The following is a 23,367-nucleotide window of genomic DNA, read 5'->3' on the forward strand; positions in this document are numbered from 1 at the left end:
GGCTGCACTTAGATATTGAAAACCCCATTGTCTTCTTCTCAAGGGGACTGGCCATCTGGCTGAGACTTGAAAGCAGGGAATTGATATTTCATGTCTTTATTAGATTACCTGTAATTCTCATTGGATTGCATTGATTTGTTTATCTCTATGTCTTCTTCTAGACCCTAGATTCACTGAAGGAAAATTCATATTTTTGTTTTCAGACCTAAAGTATTAGAAAAGAAAGTAACTAAGACAATAAGTAGCAAGCCCTTACAGGTCCAGAGCATAGGTTCAGCCAGTCAAACTTGGATTTAGAAGTGTACTTGTGGGGACGCCTGGGTGGCGCAGTCGGTTAAGCGTCCGACTTCAGCCAGGTCACGATCTCGCGGTCCGTGAGTTCGAGCCCCGCATCAGGCTCTGGGCTGATGGCTCGGAGCCTGGAGCCTGTTTCCGATTCTTTGTCTCCCTCTCTCTCTGCCCCTCCCCTGTTCATGCTCTGTCTCTCTCTGTCCCAAAAATAAATAAAAAACGTTGAAAAAAAAAATTAAAAAAAAAAAAAAAAGAAGTGTACTTGTGGCCAGCGTTCACTTTCCAGTGATCCATCCAGGTCCTAGACGTGTGCTCCTTGAACATGCTATCAGAAGACTCATTCACCAAAATACATTTTTCATTTAGGAGATAATGGAATCCAAGTGATTCAGTAAAAAGGCATGATTTGTATGGAATCAGATCTTAGATCTGGAAGTTTTCTCCATTTGGTGTTCTAGAGTTCTACCAAATGAAATTACAGTGAAGTAGTTGAAAATAAACATTTTATGCTAAGCCAGTTTGTTGATTTTTATAGAGATATGGTCTAGGGTCACCTTCTTTGAAACTCAAAATTTCAGATAGATTTCTTAAACAAGGGATATCAGTGGCTTCTTGGAATTGAGATAATTATAACCTCATTGCTACCTACCACTGAAGAAAAAAAATACTTCATTTGCAATACTTTTTGGTATTACTAAAATTTAAAAGTTTTGTCTTTGGGCAGTGAAAAAGACTGATTTATTTGAAGAACTTTTTTAATATGGCCATCTTGAACATATTTATTTATTTATTTATTTATTTATTTAATTTTATTTATTTTTTTTTTTTAAGAGAAAGAGAGCATCTGGGAATAGGAGAGAGGGGGCGGAGGGTAGGGAGAAAATCCCAAGTAGGCTCCATGCTTAATGAGGAGTCCAATGTGGGGCTCAAACCTATGACCCTGGGTCATGACCTCAGCTGAAATCAAGAGTCGCATGCTCAACTGACTGATCCATCCAGGCGCCCCTTGAACACATTTCAGAAATGTGGTGTAATTTATTATTAGGTAATGGCATATGTGAAGATATGGTATTGCATTAACTAAACCAGAGCAAACAGAGGAATTGGCTCTTCTGCATGTGCATTGATGACTTTTACCTTGCTCTTAATTCTGGCCTTCTCTCAGCATCAATTAGTAAAAAAATGTCTGAAACAGATGTCATCTGGGACCTTCCAACCTTTCAAAGATATAGGTTATGCTGGCTCAAAAGCCAGCCCACCTCTTCATTCCCTTACATTCCACTGCCTGTGGAAATCCTAAACCCTCCTTAGGATTTCTGTAACTTCTCAAGAGGCTCCCTTCTCTGGGCCTGCTTCACTTCCTTTGCCCCAGCGCTATGAACCTGCCCATCCAAAAAGAGAGTCTACTTAAATCTGTCATTACTGAGAAGACTGTTAAGGAATCTTCCACTGGGCTGGACATAAGTTAAGATTCATTTGAATCCATACAAGTATATCTTTATTTTGCATAAGGGATAAAACCTTGAATAATCAATTTATTGAAAATCAAAAATACTTGGCTTGCATAACAACTTTTTCTTTATTTGGGATGGATAGTCCCTTGGCAGTGACTCATACTATCTTAGTTTAAAGCCTTTCTCTTCTAAAGAAGAGCCTTCTAAAAAAGAGCCTTTATCTATATATACATAAGAAGTAGGGGCACTTCCTAGTTGAATGGACTATTGCAATAAATCTGCTCATAATGTAAACTAGTTGCCAGCTTTTTTTTTATCAGATTTATAAATTGTCATGGACTGGAATTTTTTATATTCAAAAACTCTTTTATTTAAATATCATTGCTAAGGGGCACCCAACTGGGTGGCTCAGTCTGTTAAGTGGCCGACGTCAGCTCAGGTCATGATCTCTCACTTTGTGAGTTCAAGCCCCATATATAATGTAGCAAGACTGAGAAAAGGGAATTTTTGCAAAAGGCAAACAGACTTTTAATAAAACTTAAGTAACACCATGCCACCTGCAACTTAAATTCCTCCAATAGCCTACCAGATGATGTCCAGCCCCCTTGTCCTGGCATTCAAAGCCTGAACATCTGCTCACTTTTACCCATATCCTCTCTCTCTGCCTTGCATTTTATGTGTCAGTAGAACCTCCTACTGTTCTTCCCAAACACCCATTTTTTCTCTTTTCTGTGCTCATGCTGTTCTCTCTTCCTATCTTCCTTCCCCACCTTTCATTTGAAATACTTGTCCATCGTCCAAGACTTGTCTCAGGCATCTTGTCATTCAGGACTCTTTCTTTGTCTTTTTTCCCATCTATATTCTGTAAAACTCTTTTGTGTCCCTGGAATATTCCATGCTTATTTCTTCTCTTGTACATATTAGATTATATTCGAATTAATAGTTGATATGTCTTGGGTCCTAACTAAAACGTGAGTTCTTGATGATGGATACTGTTTTATTTTTCTGAGTTGTTTTACCACTTAAGTTCCAACATTAAACACTCCATAAGTATTTGATGAATGAGTGAACAAATGAACAAATAAAAGCTGTATTTAATGGAATCAACTTTTGATGGGATCTGGAGATAATATGAAATAAAGAATTCCTGGTGGGAGCAATGGATTTGTGGTATTTACCCGCAGCCTCTTTCTTAGTCCTTGCTCGTGACCAATAGCATACATCTGGGAGATTTGGTTTATGAGACTATTTTGTGATAAGTGCATACAGAGAGGAGGAGATGATGATTTTACATAGGAAGTAAGCCAGAATCTTTGGTCTTATAGGCAGCATGTTCTCTTACCAAAACAATGAAACCATACTATAGGAAAATTGATCCAAAGCCCTATCACAAATAGAAAAATATCAGGTTATATCTGTGTCTCAGACTTCAACTCTGAATCCTTAGTCCTTTCACCAAAGGTAGGAAAAAGAGCCACGGCCATGCCCCGTATCGATAATAAGTATGTGGACAATGAGCACTGGGCACAGTCATGACAGTAGTGTCCCTGCCACCGACGCAGCCACCATTATCTATTGTGCTGCTTTTTCCTTTGCTTCCTTTGCAGAAGAGGAAAAGTTCATGACCACAGGGGAGTTTACAGTGAGGCGAAGGCAACTTTCAGAGCTACTCTACAAAAAGAGTTTTTTATTTTTTATTCCAATCCAGGAGTAATTTCCAGGGCTCCTTTTTGGGTTCTGTATTTGCAATCTCATCAGTAGTAGCCAGACGGTAGCAACAAAGAAAAGAAATCTTGCTCTGTGTGTCTCTCCTCAATCCATAGATCATTTCTCTGCTTTTCATTGAGGTCAGTCAGTTAACAACAAATGCTACAGACAAGTCCTGCAATTAATCAGCCTGCATTGCCTTCTGTTTCAATCTTGAATATTAAACAGTGGACTCATTTGGAGAGAATCAGGCAAATATAAAGGTCATAACATTAATCACTGAGTTACCTAAACCCTGAGCCTTTTCTTCCTTTCAGAAGTGGTGGCTTGTCAGGAGAGAAAACAGTAACAAGAACTCTCCATGGTTGCTGGTGATTGTTAAATTCCAACGAGGATTTTTCCACTTTTGATTAGTTAAATATTTGATACTAGTCTATGGCAGAAGAAACACTGCGATATTGGGGTTTGTCACCATCGCTCTTATTTTCTAGCTTAAAGATGATGGAGGATGCTGTGGTAACTGTTTAATAGCTTTTTTAAAAAACTACCTTTATCTCCCCATACTAGATCTGAGATTGGCGGGGTGCAGGGGGGCGGAGCTTCAGCACTTTCTTGCTGAACTTCTGGTTCCCCACCCTTTTAGAATTCCAACCCACTCGTGGTCCTGTCAGCTGCTGTAGGACCGCAGCCCCCTACCCTCTGAGCTTGTCCCATCAGGACCACAGAACTTGCAAAAACAAAAACACACAGAGACACTCTTCTGAGAGGTGCCTCTGCAGACTCATGGCTCCCACATCAGCAGAGCTCTGGGTGCCTTCTGTCAGTCTTTCCTGTCTGCTATTTCAGTCAATTTTCCTATTTCATACGATTTTCCTCAAGCTCAGTCCCCTCCCTGCCTCACCCCACAGGTGATGGTCCTGTCTCCCTCCAGTTTTCCTAAGAAAACAGGGGTAGGGGATAAAAAGATTCACATATCTGCCCGTGTACGTGTTTTCGCTCCTTGACTTTGCACAGTCTGAGAGTGAGAGATTATTATTCCTATTACAGATAAAGTGGCAGGTGTGGGGTGCCTCTGAATGGTGTGCTCAACTCCCAAATCTCTTTTCCTTTCACGTTATGTGATCTTGCTTTACAGCTGAGGCTCTGTGGTATGAACCATCAAATTTCTCATTTTCCCATTTCTAAACACTTAAATACAAATCCACATTTCTTCGATGTTTTTATGTTTTGTTTTGTTTTGTTTTTTCCTCTCATGAGCTACTAATCCTCCATCCGTGGCCTATATCTTCCTCCCTTGGGTGGACCTTGTTCATGAACCTCGCTTAACTTCAAACTCCTTCTTGTAATAATTTTCTCTGCATGCATAAATCTCTTTCTGTGTCAAAATCCATTTCTCATCCTTGCATCTGCCTCTGGATGCTACCCTATTGCTGTTCTTTCTTTCACAGCAAGTTTTTAAAAAGCATTTTGTTAACTCTCCTTTGTCACCTCCAGTTCACTCTTGTGCCTGCTGTAGTCTGAATTCCAGGGCTGTCATTTCACTGAAGTTGTTTTGTTCTAGGAAGGTGAGATTTGCTGTTAAGAAATAACCAAATCCAGTGGGTACTCTTCAGTCGTGACCTTTGGGCTCTGCTGTGCATGCTTCCTACTTTGGAATAATCTCTCATTGAGAGATTTATAACTTTCATGATGCCATTTTCTCCTAAATTTGTAATTCAGCCATTCTTAATTTCCTTTGGCGCTTTCCTCTTCCCTCATGCTCCTTATGTTAGTGCTTTCCAGTGTCTTATCATTGACCCTCTTCTTCTCTATCAAGTTTAATTGAAATATATCCACATCTATTAAATTACACTTCTTTGATGACGTCCTCTAACCTGTCTCTAGTCCAGACATCTTAATGGCCTGTATTTTTATTGTCTAATGAACTTCCATGGGCATCTCAAAGTCTGTAGGTTCAAAATCAGATGCAAAGTCTTTCTTTCCATCCATTCCCACAATCAGTATGACTGGTACCATTATCCACCCAGGCAGGCTCTACTCAGGATCTTGGAAGTCATCCTTTGCCCTTCTCTTTTGATCACTTCCAGATAAGAATCCTTTAAAACATTCCTAAATTCTCGGAACAACATGCTGCTTTTAGTAGTTTATTGCATCAGTTTGTACCCCCGTAATTTCTTGCCTTAAACGAAATTCTTCTTTACTTCTTTATAGGATTTATTTCATTTTCTGATTAAAGCAGTGGTTAATTGTAGCCCATTAACCTATTATGTATGTAGTCTATTATGTAGAATGAGCATCATTCTCTTGTTTCACTTGATGACTTCATTTATACCCACTACAGATGATCAGGTTTTGATTACTTACATTAAGACCAGTAGTATTTTACTATGTCAGTGTCCTTAGACCTTTTCATTTAATGTTTTTATTTTTTTCCTGGGGTCTACAAAAACCTAAGTTTATTTTTTGCTGCATTATAGAGCAGTAGTTTTTACTGTTGTTGTTTTCTGGGGTTTTTTGTTTGTGTACTTTGGATTTTTCTAACTTGAAAAGGTCCTAAAATTTTTAAATAGGAACTTTGAAGTAAGTTTCTGATCTCTTTCTCTATTTGTGTTGAACTTCGGTTAAGTTTTTTCCACCTATATATGTTATGGTATGCTCACACAAGCTACCATCTGTCACCATACAACACTATTATAATACCATTGACTATATTCCCTATGCCTTTCATCCCTGTGACTTATTCATCCATAACTGGAAGCCTGCTTTTCCACTCCCTTTAACTCCTTTGTGTCCATCCACCCCCCCCCACCCCCCTTCTAGCAACTACTAGTTTCTTCTCTATATTTATGGGACTTTTTCTTTCTTTCTTTTTTTTTTTTTTTTCTTTTTGAAAGAGAGAGAGAGCAAGGGGCAGGGGGAGGGAGAGAATCTTAAGCAGGCTCTACACTGTCAGCTTAACCAACTGAGCCAGCCAGGTGCCCCTGGGTCTCTTTTCTTAAATATCATAATGCTCACGGAACATATGTGCTAGCATTTTTCTACATAAATTGGTAACTACCTTCCCTTGACATGTCTTAATGGGATATATCAGCCAGGCTTGTCAAGATTTTCTGCTGTCCTGATGTGAGGGTCCCATTAGAACAGATGATAAAGGAAAATGTGATCTTGACTAAACAGCTTCTCATTCTGGAACTGCCTGCATTTGATCGGCTTTCAGTCCAGTTATAATAGTACCCATTATCTATATTCGACAACTGCTTTGCTCCTACTAGCTCCAAAAAACCTGTTTGGCCAGAAACAGAAACAAGCATGCTGATTTGTGCATGTAAATTCATCCTCATTCTTGTTTTTTCCATTGGAAGTTAGTCAGACATCCTTCTTCCTTTGCTTTCAGTCAGTTTACGTGATGACTTTTACTGATGTGACATAAAATCACTTAATGATTGTTATTCAGCACTTTTAGGTTTTAGTTTCTTGTCTTTGAGAAAGCCCCCTTTCTCAAGCAGATGACTTGAGCATCTGAAAAGTGTCTACTTAAACATACCATCTTTCCATTTTGCTGGAGTTCTAAATTCTAATGCTAAATTTTCATTGAAAAATAACACTGAATGGGGCGCCTGGGTGGCTCAGTCGGTTAAGCATCTGACTTCAGCTCAGGTCATGATCTCGCAGTTCGTGGGTTAGAGCCCTGAGTTGGGCTCTGCACTGACAGCTCAGAGCCTGGAGCCTGCTTCAGATTCTGCGTCTTCCTCTCTCTCTGCCCCTCCCCTGCCTGCACTCTCCGTCTGTCTCTCTGTCTCTCTCTCTCTCTCTCTCAAAAATCATTAAAATTAAAAATTAAAAAAAAATAAAGCTCTGACTTACAGGGTGTAGAATTTTGAATGGAGTTAATTCGAGGCAATTAATAATAGACACTACAATCATCACTGCAGTCCACACTTCAATATTACCTTTATATTTGCTCTTATTAATGTTTTTTTAAAGTTTACTTATTTTGAAAGAGAGAGAGAGCAGAGGAGGGGCAGAGAGAGAGAGAGAGAGAGAGAGAATCCTAAGTTAGATACTGGTGAAATATTTCCCTACACTGAATCTATTTAAAAATGTGTTTCTATTTAGAATTCTATTTCTATTGGTCAAGATGTACAGTACAAGGACATTGAAGGGTGAGTAGCTATACATCTTATTGAGGTACATATTCATTCAGGAAAATTTCATGTAATTAAGTGCCAAGTTTTCAGAAAGATACTGAAATTACAATATGAGTAAGAGGCAGACTTATCGTAGTTCAGATAAGTACAAGGTGTTTTAGAGCTCAGGCGGCTATAACAAAATACCCTAGACTGGTAGCTTACAAACAAAGGAAATTTAATTTGCACAATTCTGGAGGCTAGAAGTCCAAGATCAAGGCAATACTGAGGGCTGCTTCCTTAGATCACTATCTTTCTACTGTAACCTCACAGGGCAGAAAAGTCGAGAGATCTCTCTGGGATCTCTTTCCTAAAAGCACTAACCCCATTCACAAGGGCTCTGTCTTTATGATCTGATCACCTTCCAAAGACTCCGCCTCTGAATACCATCACACTAGGGATTATAATTTTTAACATGAATTTTGGGGCATTCAGTCCATTGCACAGGGATCCTATAAAAATCAAATGAAGACAAAAAGAAGATGCCTTTGAAACTGCCCCAAATTAAGTAGCCTGTTCCTTCTTATCCTGCATACCTGCCAGCTTAATCTCTCTGATAAGGCAGCTGTGAGTTTCTTACTCTTCCAAAGCCTCCTGCCTCCCATTGGCCTAACCAGCGACATTTGATCGGTCTGTCTTTTCATCTCCTTCTAGAATTGCTTGATATCCACTCTTGCTTATTGGACCAAGCTAGATTGCTCACTTCTCTCTGAGCCCTGCCTAAACTGTTCCGCCACCATGGTTTGCTCTTGGTTCCCTCTGCCTGTCAAGATCCTCCCCTTCCCTCAAGACCTCCATTGTGTGCTTTTGACCTCCCATTTATTTCCATCCCATCTATTCCTTTAGACATTTGTCTACTTTGTAGTTAACACACGCCCCAACCTTCTGGAATGCAAGAATAAATAGACAAGCAAACAAACTTGAACTCATGCATATCTCCCACAGAGGCTAGAATTGCTTTTCATTCTGTTTAGAATAGAGAGTGCACAGAATGTAAGTATTGAATACATTTATTTGGTGCACAAAGACTGTATCACAAGCATTTAATTTGTTTCTACTATGTGCCAGACTCAAAGTTTGGCAATAAGATATAGATGAAATAGATAAATTAACGAACAAAATATAGTCTGGTAAGTGCTCCCATAGAGGAAAGCACAGGAAATTTATAGGAATGGTACTAATTCGGATGAATCAATATGTGCATGAAAGAATGGATGACTATGTGAATGAATAATTTATTTTAATTTTCTAAAGTTGACATTTAGTACTCTGCCGTCCTCCTTATGGGTGAATCGCCCTGATAATCTTCTGTTGCAACCACAGTGAGTCCTAATTTCTTCCTTCATGACAGTCTCTAATCACACTCAGGTGGATACAGTATAGTTCTAATGAATTCTGTACACCTGCTTTCTCAGGCACATCATCCTGGCTTTAACCACTGAGGTTTCCAATTCAACATTAAAAATATTAATTTGGGAATTTAAAAAATAGTAGTTAAGCATAAGATTAATCTAATATTTCATTAGTAAAGACAAGTAAACTCTAATGCTTCTTGATCTATGTTTCGTTCTTGTGCACAATTTCAACACTTTATTAGTTTACTTCCTTTGGCTTTCTACTTATGATGATTTGAAACAACCTTGTTTCCAGAGTCCTTTTCAAGAAGAACCTCAAGTTCTTTTTATGGGCTTTTTTTTTTTTTGGTCTTTAAAAATATATATATTTTTTAATGTTTATTTTTTGGAGACAGAGAGACAGAGTGCAAGCAGGGGAGGGGCAGAGGGAGAGGGAGACACAGAATCCGAAGCAGGCTCCAGGTTCTGAGCTGTCAGCACAGAGCCCGACACAGGACTCGAACCCACAAAGCATGGGATCATGACCTGGGCCGAAGTCAGATGCTTAACCGACAGCCATCCTAGTGCCCCTTTTTTGGTCTTTTAATTACAAAAATTTGGGAGGCTTCTTGGACATATGCTCTTCTTGGCACCATGATCTAGTTGGTGTTTTAAACTGGATCCACACTCAGTATAATCATTTGATACACTTCAAACGTAATCCAGTCACTTAGGATCATTGTGCTACAAAGTGTCCAAATCTACAAGTTGGACATCAGGTCTTCCTGATATCTGTCAGCAGAAGTTTGGTAGGGACTACTCAACAAAATTGTCATATAACAAACAGTCAAATATGACCTATGGCTCATTTTAGAAATGTTTCCTTTTTTCTATTGCCATTTTATGTTAGATCTCTTTGAGATTTTAAACTCATAAAACAAACAAAAAAGCCATCATTTTTTATTTGTCTGATTTAGTCATTAAGCCAGTGTTTATTGAACACATACTATGTGCCAGGTTTTTTTCTAGCTTCTGGGGTGTGGAAACAAATAAACCTAATATCTTAGGAGAACAAAAATGACGTGAGGAGAGGGGATTGAGAATGACCAAGGAAGGGATACGTTTTTCATGCAGGAGGTTCACTGAAAGCCTCTCCAAGGAGATGCATTTGAGCAGAGACCCGATAGAAGCAGGAGAGTGAGAGAGTGAGCCATGCAGACTTCGGGGGCAGAGCAGTCCAGGAAGGGTGGCAGCAAGTGTCAAGCCCTGAGGCTTCCCTCGCTCCAGGGAACCTGTGTGACTGGAGTAGAGTGATTAATGCGGAGGGGTAGGAAAGGAGATCAGAGAGGATGGGAGTGATGGTATTATATGGGATTTCTACGCCATGGGAAAGAGCTTATATTTTCTTTTGAGTGGGATGAAAAGGGGTTGGGGAGACCCAAATCAGGAAGTGACACACAATTTGATATGTATATGCATATATTTTTTTAATGCTTATTTATTTATTTTTGAGAGAAAAATAGAGAGAGTGAGGGAGGGGCAAAGAGCGAGGAAGAGAAAATCCTAACCAGGCTCTACGCTATCAGCACAGAACCCAAGAAGGACACTAACTCACAAACCGTGAGATCACGACCTGAGCCAAAATCAAGAGTCGGAGACAGTTGACTGTCCCACCCAGGGGCCCCTTGATATATATTTTAAAGGGTTGCTTTAGTTACTGATTGTATTCGTTTTCTTATGCTGTGTAACAAATTACTGCAGATTGAGTGGCCTCTAAACACATATTTGTTATCTCGCAGCTTCCGTGGGTCAGGATCAGAGAGGGACTACTTAACTGGCTTCTCTGCCCGGGGTCTCATAAGTGTAAAACCAAGATGCTGGACTATGTTCTCACCTGAAGCCGTATGCAGGCTATTGGCAGAATTCACTTCCTTGTTGTGAGATTGAGGTCCAGGTCCCCGTTTTTGTTTGTTTATTTGTTTTTGCCCTCTTAACCACTTTTTCTGCTGTGGTAAAAAAAAAACAACCAACCAAACAAACAAACAAACAAAAAAAACCTCATAACACAAAATTTTCCATCCTAACATTTTTAAGTGTGCAGTTCAGTAGTGTTAAGTATGCTCATACTGTTGTAAAATGGCTCCCCAGAACTTTTTCATCTTGCAAATCTGAAATTCTGTACCCAGTAAATAGCTTCCCCTTTCCCCTCTCCCCATCTCCTGGTAACCAGCGTTCTACTTTCTCTCTCCATGAATTTGGTTATTTTAGCTATCTCATGTAAATGGAATCGCACAGTATTTGTCTTTTCGTGACTAGCATATGGTGTCTGTTTTTGCTGGCTGTCAGCCTGGGGGCGCTGTCGGATCCTAGTTATTTGTACCCCTCTTCCAACCTTTGAAGAAGCGTACTTCTTCAAAGCCAGGAGAACCTCTCACACTCTGAATCTTTCTCTCGGTCTCCAATTTGCTATGACAGGACCTTCTATCACAGCAGGGACTCCCTGTCACCTTCATCATATAATGTAACCTAATCAAGGGAATGACTATTCCATTCTATTCACAGCCTGCCCACCTTTGAGTGGAAGAGATTATGAGGGGCATGTAGAGCAGCGTGTGGGAATCTGGGGGGACATCTCAGAATTCTGCCTACAACGAAAGTGGAGAATGGCCTTGTGGATGGGGGGCAAAAGAAGAAGCTGGAGACTGGTGAGAAGGCACTAGAGATATATCTAAGCCATCGCCTCACAAAATTTAATGTGTATATGAATCTCCTGGGGATCCCGTTAAAATTAGACTCTGACTTAGCAACGTTATGGTGGAGGCCTGAGTCTCCCTAACAATCTCCTAGGTGATGGCAATGCTGCTTGTGAAATAGTAAGACACAGACAGGCTCACGGGGACCGTGGCTCAGGCTAGGGTGGTAACAGTGGAGAAGAGCAACCGTCTGATAGAGGATATAATTTGAAGGTCGACCCGAAAGGGCTTGGTGAGGAGGAAACCGAGCCACGAGGACGACTTTTATGTTCAGGGGATGGCAGAGGTCGTAGGAAGAGTTTGTTTCTGGGCAGAAGTCAAGTGTTTAGTGGTGGATATGCCAAATTAGAGTCCACATAGAGATGGTCACTATATGATGTGGGAAATAGCAGGTTTATTAATCAAACGCAGTGTTACTAGCCACTTAAAATTTTATGTTTGCTGCACCACAATCATGAGACTCTTCCTGAGGGTGCTTGAAATTTATTGGAGTGCATTAAAAAATTTAAGCAGTACAGAGGGTCTTACTGATTCATGTGGCAGTTTCTCTGCTTCTCTTACAGTGACGTTAGTAAAACAGGCAGTTTCTTTTCCCCATGTCCCTGTTCTTTACAGTGAAATTAACATATCATTACTCAAATCATTAAAGCTGTTCCTAGAAGCCACAATATGCATCACTGTGCATGTTTAAAGCATATTGTATTCCAGCACTCTCTAGGAATAGAGCTAGATTTTAAAATAAAGTTAAGTTCTCAGCACCTATTGATTTTGGTAGATGCCTCGCTAGGAGATGAATCACCTAATTTTTCCTGGCTATATAGGCCATTGCACGGTACGACTAGTGATTATTTCTTTCTGGGGCTAAATTATGCAAAGTTCATTTTGTCACATTATGAGAGCTTTGCATGGAAGTCAAAATCTTCTCTGATGCCTTTATCAAAAAAACAAGATGGAGTAGACGAGGGCATATGGAGGGTATGTTTATGTATAGTTTCCCTAAACATTAACCACGTAAAATCTTGACTTTACCCATACTTATTTTCTTTTTTCTTTTTTAAAATTTATTTTTTTATTTATTTTGAGAGAGAGTGTGTGAGCAGGTATGACAGGCAGAGAGAGAGAGAGAGAGAGAGGGAGGGAGGGAGAGCAAGAGTTCCAAGCAGGCTCCGCACTGTCAGCACAGAGCCCAATGTGGGGCTCAATCTCAGGAACCTAGCAGCTAGCTAGATCGTGACCCATGACCAGAGCCAAAATCCAAAGCCGGATGCTCAACCTGCTGAGTCACCCAGGCGCCCTTTCCCCCATACTCGTTTTCTGAAAGTGACGCATTTGAAAGGAGAGAAGCTGAAAATGGTGCTTCCACCCTGCTCTTGGGCTAGCTGCAGAAATGTAGAGAGAAAAGTTGATGATTTTAAAATAAAACATACCCGTTCTTGGTGCTGCTTGGGCTGTAGCGAAGGTAATGTCCAGAGGAATAAGGTTACGAGAGATGGTTCATGGTTTCAGGTAGGGGTGAAATAAAAGCAGCCCAGGACAGTTTTGCTTTAGAGGACCGTTCACTCTGTGGAACAGCTGGAAATTCACTTCACTGTAGGCGAAATCTTTATAGAAAGACTGTTTTCTGTTTCTCGTTGTTAAGCAATAAAACTTACTAAGCTTTATGACTCCCCCCAAAAAAGTGACAGAGAGGAGATATTTCAAGGAAAGCATGTGATTATGTTTTTATACATCAGACCTTGAGCAGATGAAAATTAAACGAGATCATTCAGTGGCAGGAGTGACAGACAGTAGGTCTAAAGAGAACTACCCCCATGGAGAGTGCTGAGGAAGTCAAGAATTTAGCACCTGTCATCTGGACACCTTTCAACCTGGAACCTGGGCTCAGATTGACTACCTGACATGGCAGTTAGGCTTTCTGTTGATTTGGACGAGTATGATGGCTAAGCAAAGCCATTGTTGAACACTGAACTCGATGTGGCTATTGTATAGGCCTCTTTTCATAGTGTGCTATAGGAAAGCCCAGAATCCACACCTGGGCATAATTGTTGTATGCAGTGACTCAAAGATATTCCAGTTTTTTCTACTATTGTTTCTATTTTTATGTAATGTATTAATTACTTTATAATATAAAATTTAAATTTTGCATAGTAATTTAAGAACTAATTTCTTACCCTTTCACTTCCCTAGGAGCCCTGAATCAAAAAAACTGGGGAAAGAAATATCCAACATGTAGTAGCCCCAAACAGTCTCCTATCAATATTGATGAAGATCTTACCCAAGTCAATGTGAATCTTAAAAAACTTAAATTCCAGGGTTGGGATAAAACATCCTTGGAAAACACATTCATTCATAACACTGGGAAAACAGGTAAAATTGTTTGCATTTTGTTTGTGACTTTAATATGTTTATTGGGCTTAGAGTATGTTTATGTCAGTTTCATTTTATTTTCATTTTCATTTTATTTCATTTCATCTTCTTTGTATAAAGTATAATGTACTGTAAATGCACAGAAACTATAGGCAGAAGAAACCAAATAGAACACAGTAAATTGGAAGTTTAGATACCATTTTGAAAATGTGTACAAAAAATAAAATGACCAAAGTCATCACATCATGTTCTCCAATAATAGAAAGAGAATTGATGCCTCCACCAGAAGAAATGATAAAGATAATGCAATATATAACTGATGTAATTTTATAACTCCATCGCTGGTTAATTACTTAGTTAATCAGAATTTCCTTTTCTTGGACACTCTGTTTGCTCTTGTCTGCTTAGCTTCATGCTACATTGAATATTGGGATACAAAAAAGCAATCAACTATAATTGAATTTTAAGAAAAGAAATTACTAGTGCTTCTAGATAGAAAGTTTAAAGTTATATACTATCTTTAGGAAGCACTCTCTAAATGCTTTTTTTAAAGACTGTCCTTTTTTCTAAACATGCAAAATATAATACCATGAAAAATTCCAGTAAACAATAGAGAGACAAACTAATAGTTTTCAAAGTAAATAGCCTTCCTTTTCTGATAATTATATTTTAAACAAAATTGTATGTATATCAAGAAATTATATAAAAACAAACATAGTCATAAGAAAAAAATATTGTAAATTATAATAGTAGCTATGTTGGGATGGTTTTATCATTAGTGAATTTTTTCTGTATTCTTGATATTTTGGTAATTTGAATGTAGTAATTTAATTTTAAGTCCCATGAGGGTAAGAATTTTACTGTATCAGTTCCTGATATATAATAAGCATTCAGTAGGTATATCTTAATTAATAAGTTTTTAATAAAATTATTATATAAGATATTAATTAAATACACAAAAGCATATTATCCCAAATCTCAACATTTTCATTACTAGGTTTGAAGAATGTTACAAAGAAATAAAGCATGTAGCCTCTGCTTTCTTTCTTTTTTTTTAAGACTTTATTTTTAAGTTCTCTCTACACCCCATGTAGGGCTCAAATTCACAACCCTGAAGCCAAGAGTTACAATGTTCTACTGACTGAGCCAGCCAGGCACCCCTGCTTTATTTTTCTTAGTGAAGTGTGGTCAAGCACTTGATCTTTAGAGCCACGCTTTTTAGGTTCACTACTGGCTCCTTAAAGTGGAACCTTTAAGTGTGGAACCTTTAGCAAGTTATTTGAACTGTCTGTGATTCAATTTCCTTATAATGATATTTCCTTCCTTCATTGTGTGAGGTTGTGTAAAAATCAAATGTTTAACACACGTAAAGTACTCAGTGTAATGCATAGCACATTGTAAGTGATACATAAATGTTGAGCATTATTGATACTATTCTTGTTGTTGTTACTATTATTAATGGAAGTTTATATCTCTAGCTCGCTGGCCAAGATGTTGGATTGGGTCCCTAATGCAAACATTGGTTTCTGCCTCATGGAACAAAGACTATTTAAATCTGATTGAGAGACATTAAAATCTTACATAAAGCTCTCAAAAGAATCATTAATCTTCAGACCATTTGTAAAATAGAGTTCCAATAATCTGCTGTGGAACTCAAATAGGAGAGTTTAGGATTCTGAGTTGCTACTCGGGGTTCCAACATCAGATGGCTAAAACCCCTTCAGTGGGAATGGATTTCCCACCTTCCTTGCCACAGTGGAGGACAGGAATTCTGAAGCCTGATGAAACCTGGTATGATGCTTGCTTGCAGGGATAAGGAGATGGGACAAAAACACTTGCCTGATAAGGAGTAGAAAGAGCTAAAAGTGAGAAGGTGGGGGGCACTCCCAAGAGAAGACTTTTCTTCTCCACTCCTCTGTTCCTTCTCCATTTGCTCTGTCCCCTCACTACCCTAAAATGCCTTAGGAAAGCAGGCCCCTGGGGAAATGGCAAGCTCAGGACACCAAATGAACAGGGCAGAGGACTGGCTGTCTTCTGCTATAAGAGCCATACAGTAGTTAAGGTCTTTGCTTTAGTTTGTATTTGTGGCAATAAGATACATCAAGTGTATTTTGCAGAGTAACAAGTTCAGCTTCAAATGGTGACTGAATTGTTTTTAATTTATCAAATAAATGATTCTCTTAATGTACGTTTGATAGAAAAAATTTAAAGTTTGTAATTTTGATTTGCAGAAACATAGGTGCAATTTTGTGCATGTGTGTGCTTTTTTTTTTTTTTTTAAGTGGAAATTAATCTCACTAATGACTACTGGCTCAGTGGAGGAGTTTCCGAAATGGTGTTCAAAGCAAGCAAGATAACTTTTCACTGGGGAAAATGCAATATGTCTTCTGATGGATCGGAGCATAGTTTAGAAGGACAAAAATTTCCACTTGAGGTAAGTCACTGGTTCCACTGGTTCCTAGTTCGTTTTCCGAAATCATTGAGATTTCAGTTAGCATATAATTTGGTTAACTTACAGTCAGATTTTATAATTTATACAGTTGTATTTTACTTGGTTAATATCTGCCTTCCTCACTGGACTAAGCTCCGTCACACTCACGTTTGATTTTCCACTTTCTGTCAACCCAGAGTGCCACACTAGGACGACCAACAAACGTTGATGTGTAAACCAATAAACAAATTTCCTTCCACAACTCAGGAGGAAAAAAGGGGCAAATTTTGTCAATTTACTGGAGAAGCAAAGAAACGTAAAATAGAGTGAGAACATTTTCAGTTTTAAAATTGGAAACATAAATATAATAAATAATGAGTATGCAGTAAAATAAACACTTTCATACATGTCTGGAGAGAGTATAAATTGGTAGACTGGGAAGCAGTTTGCTTCTTTTTATCCAGAACTTTGAAAGGTTTTATTTTTAAGTTTATTTATTTAAGCAATCTCTACGCCCAGTGTGGGGCTTGAACTCACAACCCCAAGGTCAAGAGCTGCACAGTCTACTGACTGAGCCAGCCAGGCGCCCCTGTATCTGGAACTTTAAATGTTTCAATCCCAATACCTACCATTTCCCCTTTAACAGTTTAGTCTAAAAAATAAAGACATGCTCAAAAATGTATGTGCAAAGGTTTATTTACAATAATAAAAAGTTGAAAGGAAATGATTAAATACATTATGATGGAGTATTACAGATCTTGTAAAACCATGTGTTTGAATGATTTATTTACACACAAAAAAGGTTCATCATAAGATATTAATGGGTTTTCCTTTTTTAATGCTTTTTAAAAGCAAAATATAAAATAGTATATGCAGTATTATTACTCGATTTTGTAAAACATGAAAACTAACTTAATAGTGACTGAGGGCCCAGAGTCTGAATCAGATGGACTAGGTTTGAATACTGACTTCACCATTTAGATATGAGTTATAGACACGACGTTATACAAATATTTAATTTACCTAAGCTTCCATGTCTCCCCTCCAAATCTGATATAAGAGTAGTAACACCTGCCTTATGAAGTTATTATGAAGATTAAATAAGAGAAGGAATTATTACTGTTATAAAAATAACTGAGGGAAACCAAGGAGACACGAGCAGGGGTTTTCCATGGGTGATGGCATAATAAGTACCTTGCTTTTCTCCTTTAAAATTCCCATATTTTTAAAATTACTTATAACAGAACTCTATTACTTTTATAGTCAAAATAGTTATTGATAATAAAAATAAGATGAGTGAGTTATCTTTTAAAGGACTAAAAATATCTTGCTATGGATAATCATATTCTAATTCATAGCTTATAAATTTGTGTTTTTCAAAGTATATTAAATATCCTTAAGGAAGAGCACATTTATCAAATTTGGTTTGTGGAAGAAATGAAAGCCAATTTATTAAACACATAACATTCTCAATTTGGAGAGTTTAGCCCTGTCACAACACTATTTAGAGCAAAGTGGAAAATCAAGAAAGACCCTAACAGCAACAAAAGCCCTGAAATAGCAAAATAAATGATATAGAGTCTGTGCACTAAGCTTCAAGTATTTTCCTTATTTAGAAAGCCCTTGAGTTCCCTCTCTGATGGCTTGTTTGTTTGTTGCTTGCCTTTTTAAAACTCTCTCCATGTAATTGTGCAAGCAGGGAAACCCAGGAGCATCCTTGACTTGGTCTTTTTTTCCTGGTCTCTTGCATCCAACCATGAAGTCTTCTCGATTCTGCCCCTGCGTGATGTGGGAGGGCAGAAAAGAGCTCAACCACCTTTGTTTATTAGCTGGAGTATTAAATGTTCCTGAACTGGTCTCCCTCTCTCGTCTTTTTTTTAATTTATTTTTATTTTTTTTTAATGTTTACTTGTCTTGAGAGAGAGAAAGAGAGACAGAGGAGAGAGAGAGCATGCACAGGAGCAGGGGAGGGGCAGAGAGAGAGGGGGAGAGAGAGAATCCCAAGCAGGCTCCACAATGACCTGGAGCCCCGACTCACGGCTCCATCTCAGTCACTCTGAGATCACGACCTGAGCCGAAATCAAGAGTTGGCCGTTTAAATGCTTAACGAACTGAGCCACCTAGGTGCCCCTCCCTCTCTCTAGTCTGAATCTTTTCCACTCTTCACCCTCTTCCCCCCAGCCCTGCTGCCCCCCAATCCCTGTTAGGTGAAGTACACCAAGGATTCTCTATTGCTCTCCGGAGCAAAGGGCTGGGACTGCTTCACAGACCTTCCTGGTGTGGCCGCTGCCTGCCCCTCCTTTTCACCCACCAGTTTTTAAGCTGTTCATCCTACAGGAGTCAGTTTAGCAATCCTCAAAGGCTTTGTGGTCATAACCTGAGGCAGGGGCCACTGCCATCCTCCACCCACACCTGCTGTTTCTCCAGTCGTAGCCCTAACCAAGCATTAGTCTTCACAGAGGCTTTCTGCTCTTCCCAGAATTATTTGTCTAAACTAGCTAAGTTACCTGATTTCTGAGATGGTGACATGGGGAGCACCAAATTGCAAGTGAGAGTAGAAGCCGTTGTCAACAAATGCAGAGGCTGAAGTCGAAATTAACAAGGAATATTGCCTGGCAGCAGAAGAGGACCCTTAAAACAGGGAACTTAAAATTCTTTTCGGTAGTTTGTATGGAGAAGCAGAAGGTCCTTGAGAGTTCACCATTATTAGAGCATAGTATGATAATGTCCAAAAAAGGTAACAAGAAAGGCACGTCCAGTCAAGAATGAAACGATATTTGAAAGGATTCCAGAAAACAGCTAAAATAATACTTGATAATTTATTCCATTTGATAATTATTCTAGTATATTATTACCTCAGTATTATCTAGTAATCTCAAGGTGGTCATTTCCATCCTAGATGTATCTAACTTTGTGCTTCTTTCCTTACTGAAGGATGGTAATCGTGAGAGTAAATGCAGTTGTATATACACGTAATTGATAAAATATCTTGAAACTGTACAGAGTATTGAATTATACAGTTTACAGAATTTTTCAAATAGTATACTGAATCAGTAAATTATTTTATTGTTTCTCTGGTGACTTTTGTGATGTCTTTGTATATAATAAAGCTGTCATTGTTACCTTTATAGATGCAAATCTATGGCTTTGATGCAGACCGATTTTCAAGTTTTGAGGAAGCGGTAAAAGGAAAAGGGAAGTTAAGGGCTTTATCCATTTTATTTGAGGTAATCATTATACATAGATTTAACACTACCTTAATTCTTTAATCCCCTGAAGTAATTGATGTGACATATCAAAGCATGCTTTTTAACAAATTGAAGAGCTTGCAAGTGGGATGCTAACTGGTGATCATTTGCAAATAGAACAACCCCTTGGCTGGGGTGTTTAAAAGGGAACTCTTGCGTTCATTAATGGGGTGCATCACTTCCAGCTGGAGTAGCCTGTTCTGTGAGCAGATTTGTGTGCATGCAAAGCATCATAATAATACAGCAGTGACTGGGAATCAACATTTTAAAGCGTACTTTTCTCAGTGGAAAATTTAAAAGGTAGCTGGTTTTTTGTCTGTTTTATTTGTTTTTGTCTTGCTGTAAAAAAAAAAAGGAAGTATGCATTTGGAGAACATTGCATTTGGATACTTAAAATGGATTTCACTTATCTTTTCATTTTATTGAAGAGTTAATCAAATATTTTATCCCATTCTTAGAATGTCATTCTTCTTTAATAGATTGGAACAGAAGAAAACTTGGATTACAAAGCAATTATTGATGGAGTCGAGAGAGTTAGTCGTTTTGGTAAGCTATTTGGAGAAATCGTTTTCTTCTAGATTGTACTTTGGATGCATATGAATTTTTATAATATTACAAAAGTCACTTGCTCCAAAGAAGAAGGAAAGACCTTTTCAAAAAGGAGCAATCTTCCAATTCTTACACTTGATGATTTATACATGTCTCACTAAAGAACATTTTATCTGAAATTTTTGTCATATAAAAAATCACAAACTGTTAATATAAGTAGGAAGTTAAAGTTTTCTAATTTTATTCTTGAAAATAATCTAATTATGTCATGCATTTGAAATGTATATCTCTATTCTGTCTGCATTGTACATTTGTTAAAGACTCTGATTTATAATCTGAAACCAGCTAGTGTTATAAAAGTCATGTTTTTAAGTGAAAAGACAATTTTACTCAACTTAAAATTTATTCCCTGGTGGTTTCCTTGATAGGTCCTTTACCAGTATGACAAGGTTTTTGGAAGAAGGCAAACACTTAACATAGAAAAAGATGCCGTATGTTTCACTGTTCTGCCTGCTAGCTCATGGATCTTGTCATTTGTCACAGCAAATGCTTGTAACAACATCTGCAAGAGACAGCAAACCTGTTATTATTATTGTATTTTTAGTAAGCATCCACACGCAAGAGATTAATGCTGCCCTGAGTTATCAACAAAATAAGGATTATTTCTCTCTGGGAAGCCGCAAAATCTTGAAATCAGGAACAAAATTCATATAGATCCTTTTTGAAAGCAAAAGCTGGGCCTTGGATTGATTCATATTTGTCAATCACATGTGAGGGCCTTAAGTGACAGAACTTTTCAGAAGTCAGGAATATGTGAACTCATGCAGTGCAGCTTTCATTGTTTTGTTTTTTTTTTTTTGTTTTCGTGTTCTTTCCAAAAGGTGCAATCAAACACAAGATGAAGTTATCTCCCTCTATCCACCTAGATCGCAAAATTCAACATCGAATGCCACAAGCCACACAATTTTTCCCTCGTTTAGTCAGAAAGTGGATTTTATTCAGACTGAAAGAAGGCAGCTAGTTTGAATTCCTACACTGAAACTTGTATAAAACATGAACTCCAAATGTTCCCAGGCCTTATGTCAGCCTGTGGGGCCAACAAGAGTGGTCTTAACACTGGGTTGTTAGTCCTGACTTGTGTCGCTGTGGTATTCTGGCCTCTTTTTCTGGATGCTTCTTCAGTTATTTCTGGGGCTCTCTAGCAAGTTCATACGAGGATCCTATCAGTGTAAGAACCAATTTGCCCATGTTCTTTGGCTAAAGTTTACTTTTCAATATAGTTATTATCCATAAGCCGTTGAGGGAGGTGCTTCCTCACAGCTGCTGCTGCCACATAATAGCCTCCTCGAGAACATGGATTCCCAGCAGCACTATTCTGGCCGTATCCTGGCTCTTAATTTGGAAGCAGAACCGATAGTCTCCCTGGCTGCCTGGAAACACATCCCGATCTGCCCTCCATTACTCTGTTTTCTTTCTCTCTATCCTGCTACTTGTGCACTGACTTCTTCCCTCCTCTTTTACCGAAAAATAAAGTCCTCCATGTGCATCAACTCACCCACTGGATTCGTAATTCTTTCCATATATTCGGCAAGGACACCTAAGCTGATTCAGTTGGTAAGTGGTAGGGCCAGAATCTCGATCCAGGTGTGTCCACAAAGTTTGTTCCACTACACTGTGACGATTTGTATGAGTTATGTTTCAGGACAGATATGAAACGGGTCAATTTGATTTGAATGGTTGTTAGATATGATCTGTACAAACTAAATAAGTAAAGTCCTCCTAAAGGTAAATGTTTCTATTTTGAGAATTCTTAGATTAAATCTATTTCAGAGTCTAGAAAACCCCCTAGTACCCAATACACGAGAGGCTCCCCAACACTGGCTCTTAGCCATTGTTGCTGAGAACCTAGAGGACTGAAGGCAGCGCTTGTCTGTGGACAGAGACTCTGCAACTGAAGCTCAGCTCCCAAATCCTGCTCCATATTCTTTATATGATGTTAGTTATTCACGAAACAACACTTTCAACCATCATCAAGATTATAAAATCTATCTTAGTCCAATGTGGGCTGATGACTCATTTCCTGTATTCCTCTCGAAAAGATGAAAGAACCCGTTTCCCTTTCCTTCCCTCATTCCTGCCTTTCTTTTGACCCTATTGTGGTCTTTGTCTATCTCCTTATCTCTCTCCCTACTTATCCTCCCCCTCTTGCTGTCACCCTCCTACAGAAGGGGAGCATCTGATTGGTTGCTCACCGATATGTGCCTAAATGAATAATGACTGAATGAATGATCACAACTACAGCAGCATTGACTCAGGTGTGATTCTTGCTTGTGTTAACAATAATGAGGTGATTCAGATGAAGCAAATGCTTTTGCTAGACACATACTCAAAAAATCGCCTTATTCCAATTTTCTCAAAAGATGGTTGTCTAATTGAAGAGCTCTGGGGTGCCTGGATGCTTCAGTGGGTTGAGCATCTGACTTTGGCTTGGGTCATGAACTCTCGGTTCGTGAGTTTGAACCCCACATCAGGCTCTGTGCTGACAGCTCAGAGCCTGGAGCTTGCTTCAGATTCTGTGTCTCCTTCTCTCTCTGCCCCTCCCCTATTCATGTTCTGTCTCTCTCTCTCTGTCTCTAAAATAAATAAACATTAAACAAAGAAAAGGAAAAAAAAAAAGAAAGAAGAGTGCTACTGTAGTTGAAAAGTCCTGTGATATCCAAGACAGAAATTTAGGACATGTATATAAATAACATTTTTATTTTTTTAAGTTAGAGAGAGAGAGAGAGCACAGGGGAAGGGCAGAGAGACAGGGAGAGAGAAAGTCCCAAGCTGACTCCGTGCTGTCAGCACAGAGCCCAACTTGGAGTTCAAACCGTCAAACCGTGAGATCATGACCTCAGCCCAAACCAAGAGTGAGATGTTTAACCAACTGAGCCACCCAGGCACCCCTCTAAATGTTTTTAAAATAAGGTACAAAACAGTTAGCATTTCAAGAAAATTCTCTATTTCACCATCCCTATTCAGATCTCACTTCTTTTCTTCCTTT

At 38.7% G+C, this 23,367-nt stretch overlaps 1 protein-coding gene across 1 annotated transcript in view; it reads left to right on the forward strand.

Moving 5' to 3' along the window:
• Nucleotides 1–23,367, forward strand: part of PTPRZ1 (protein tyrosine phosphatase receptor type Z1) — a 183,983-nt gene that overhangs the window by 77,735 nt on the left and 82,881 nt on the right. The window contains exons 3-6 of the mRNA XM_049641742.1: nucleotides 13,914–14,093; nucleotides 16,376–16,527; nucleotides 19,656–19,751; nucleotides 20,252–20,318. Coding sequence (XP_049497699.1) covers nucleotides 13,914–14,093; nucleotides 16,376–16,527; nucleotides 19,656–19,751; nucleotides 20,252–20,318 — 495 coding nt within the window. The remainder of the gene's footprint in view (nucleotides 1–13,913; nucleotides 14,094–16,375; nucleotides 16,528–19,655; nucleotides 19,752–20,251; nucleotides 20,319–23,367) is intronic.

Source organism: Panthera uncia, chromosome A2 (assembly GCF_023721935.1).
Source record: "Panthera uncia isolate 11264 chromosome A2, Puncia_PCG_1.0, whole genome shotgun sequence".
In the NCBI taxonomy this organism is placed as follows: domain Eukaryota; kingdom Metazoa; phylum Chordata; class Mammalia; order Carnivora; family Felidae; genus Panthera; species Panthera uncia.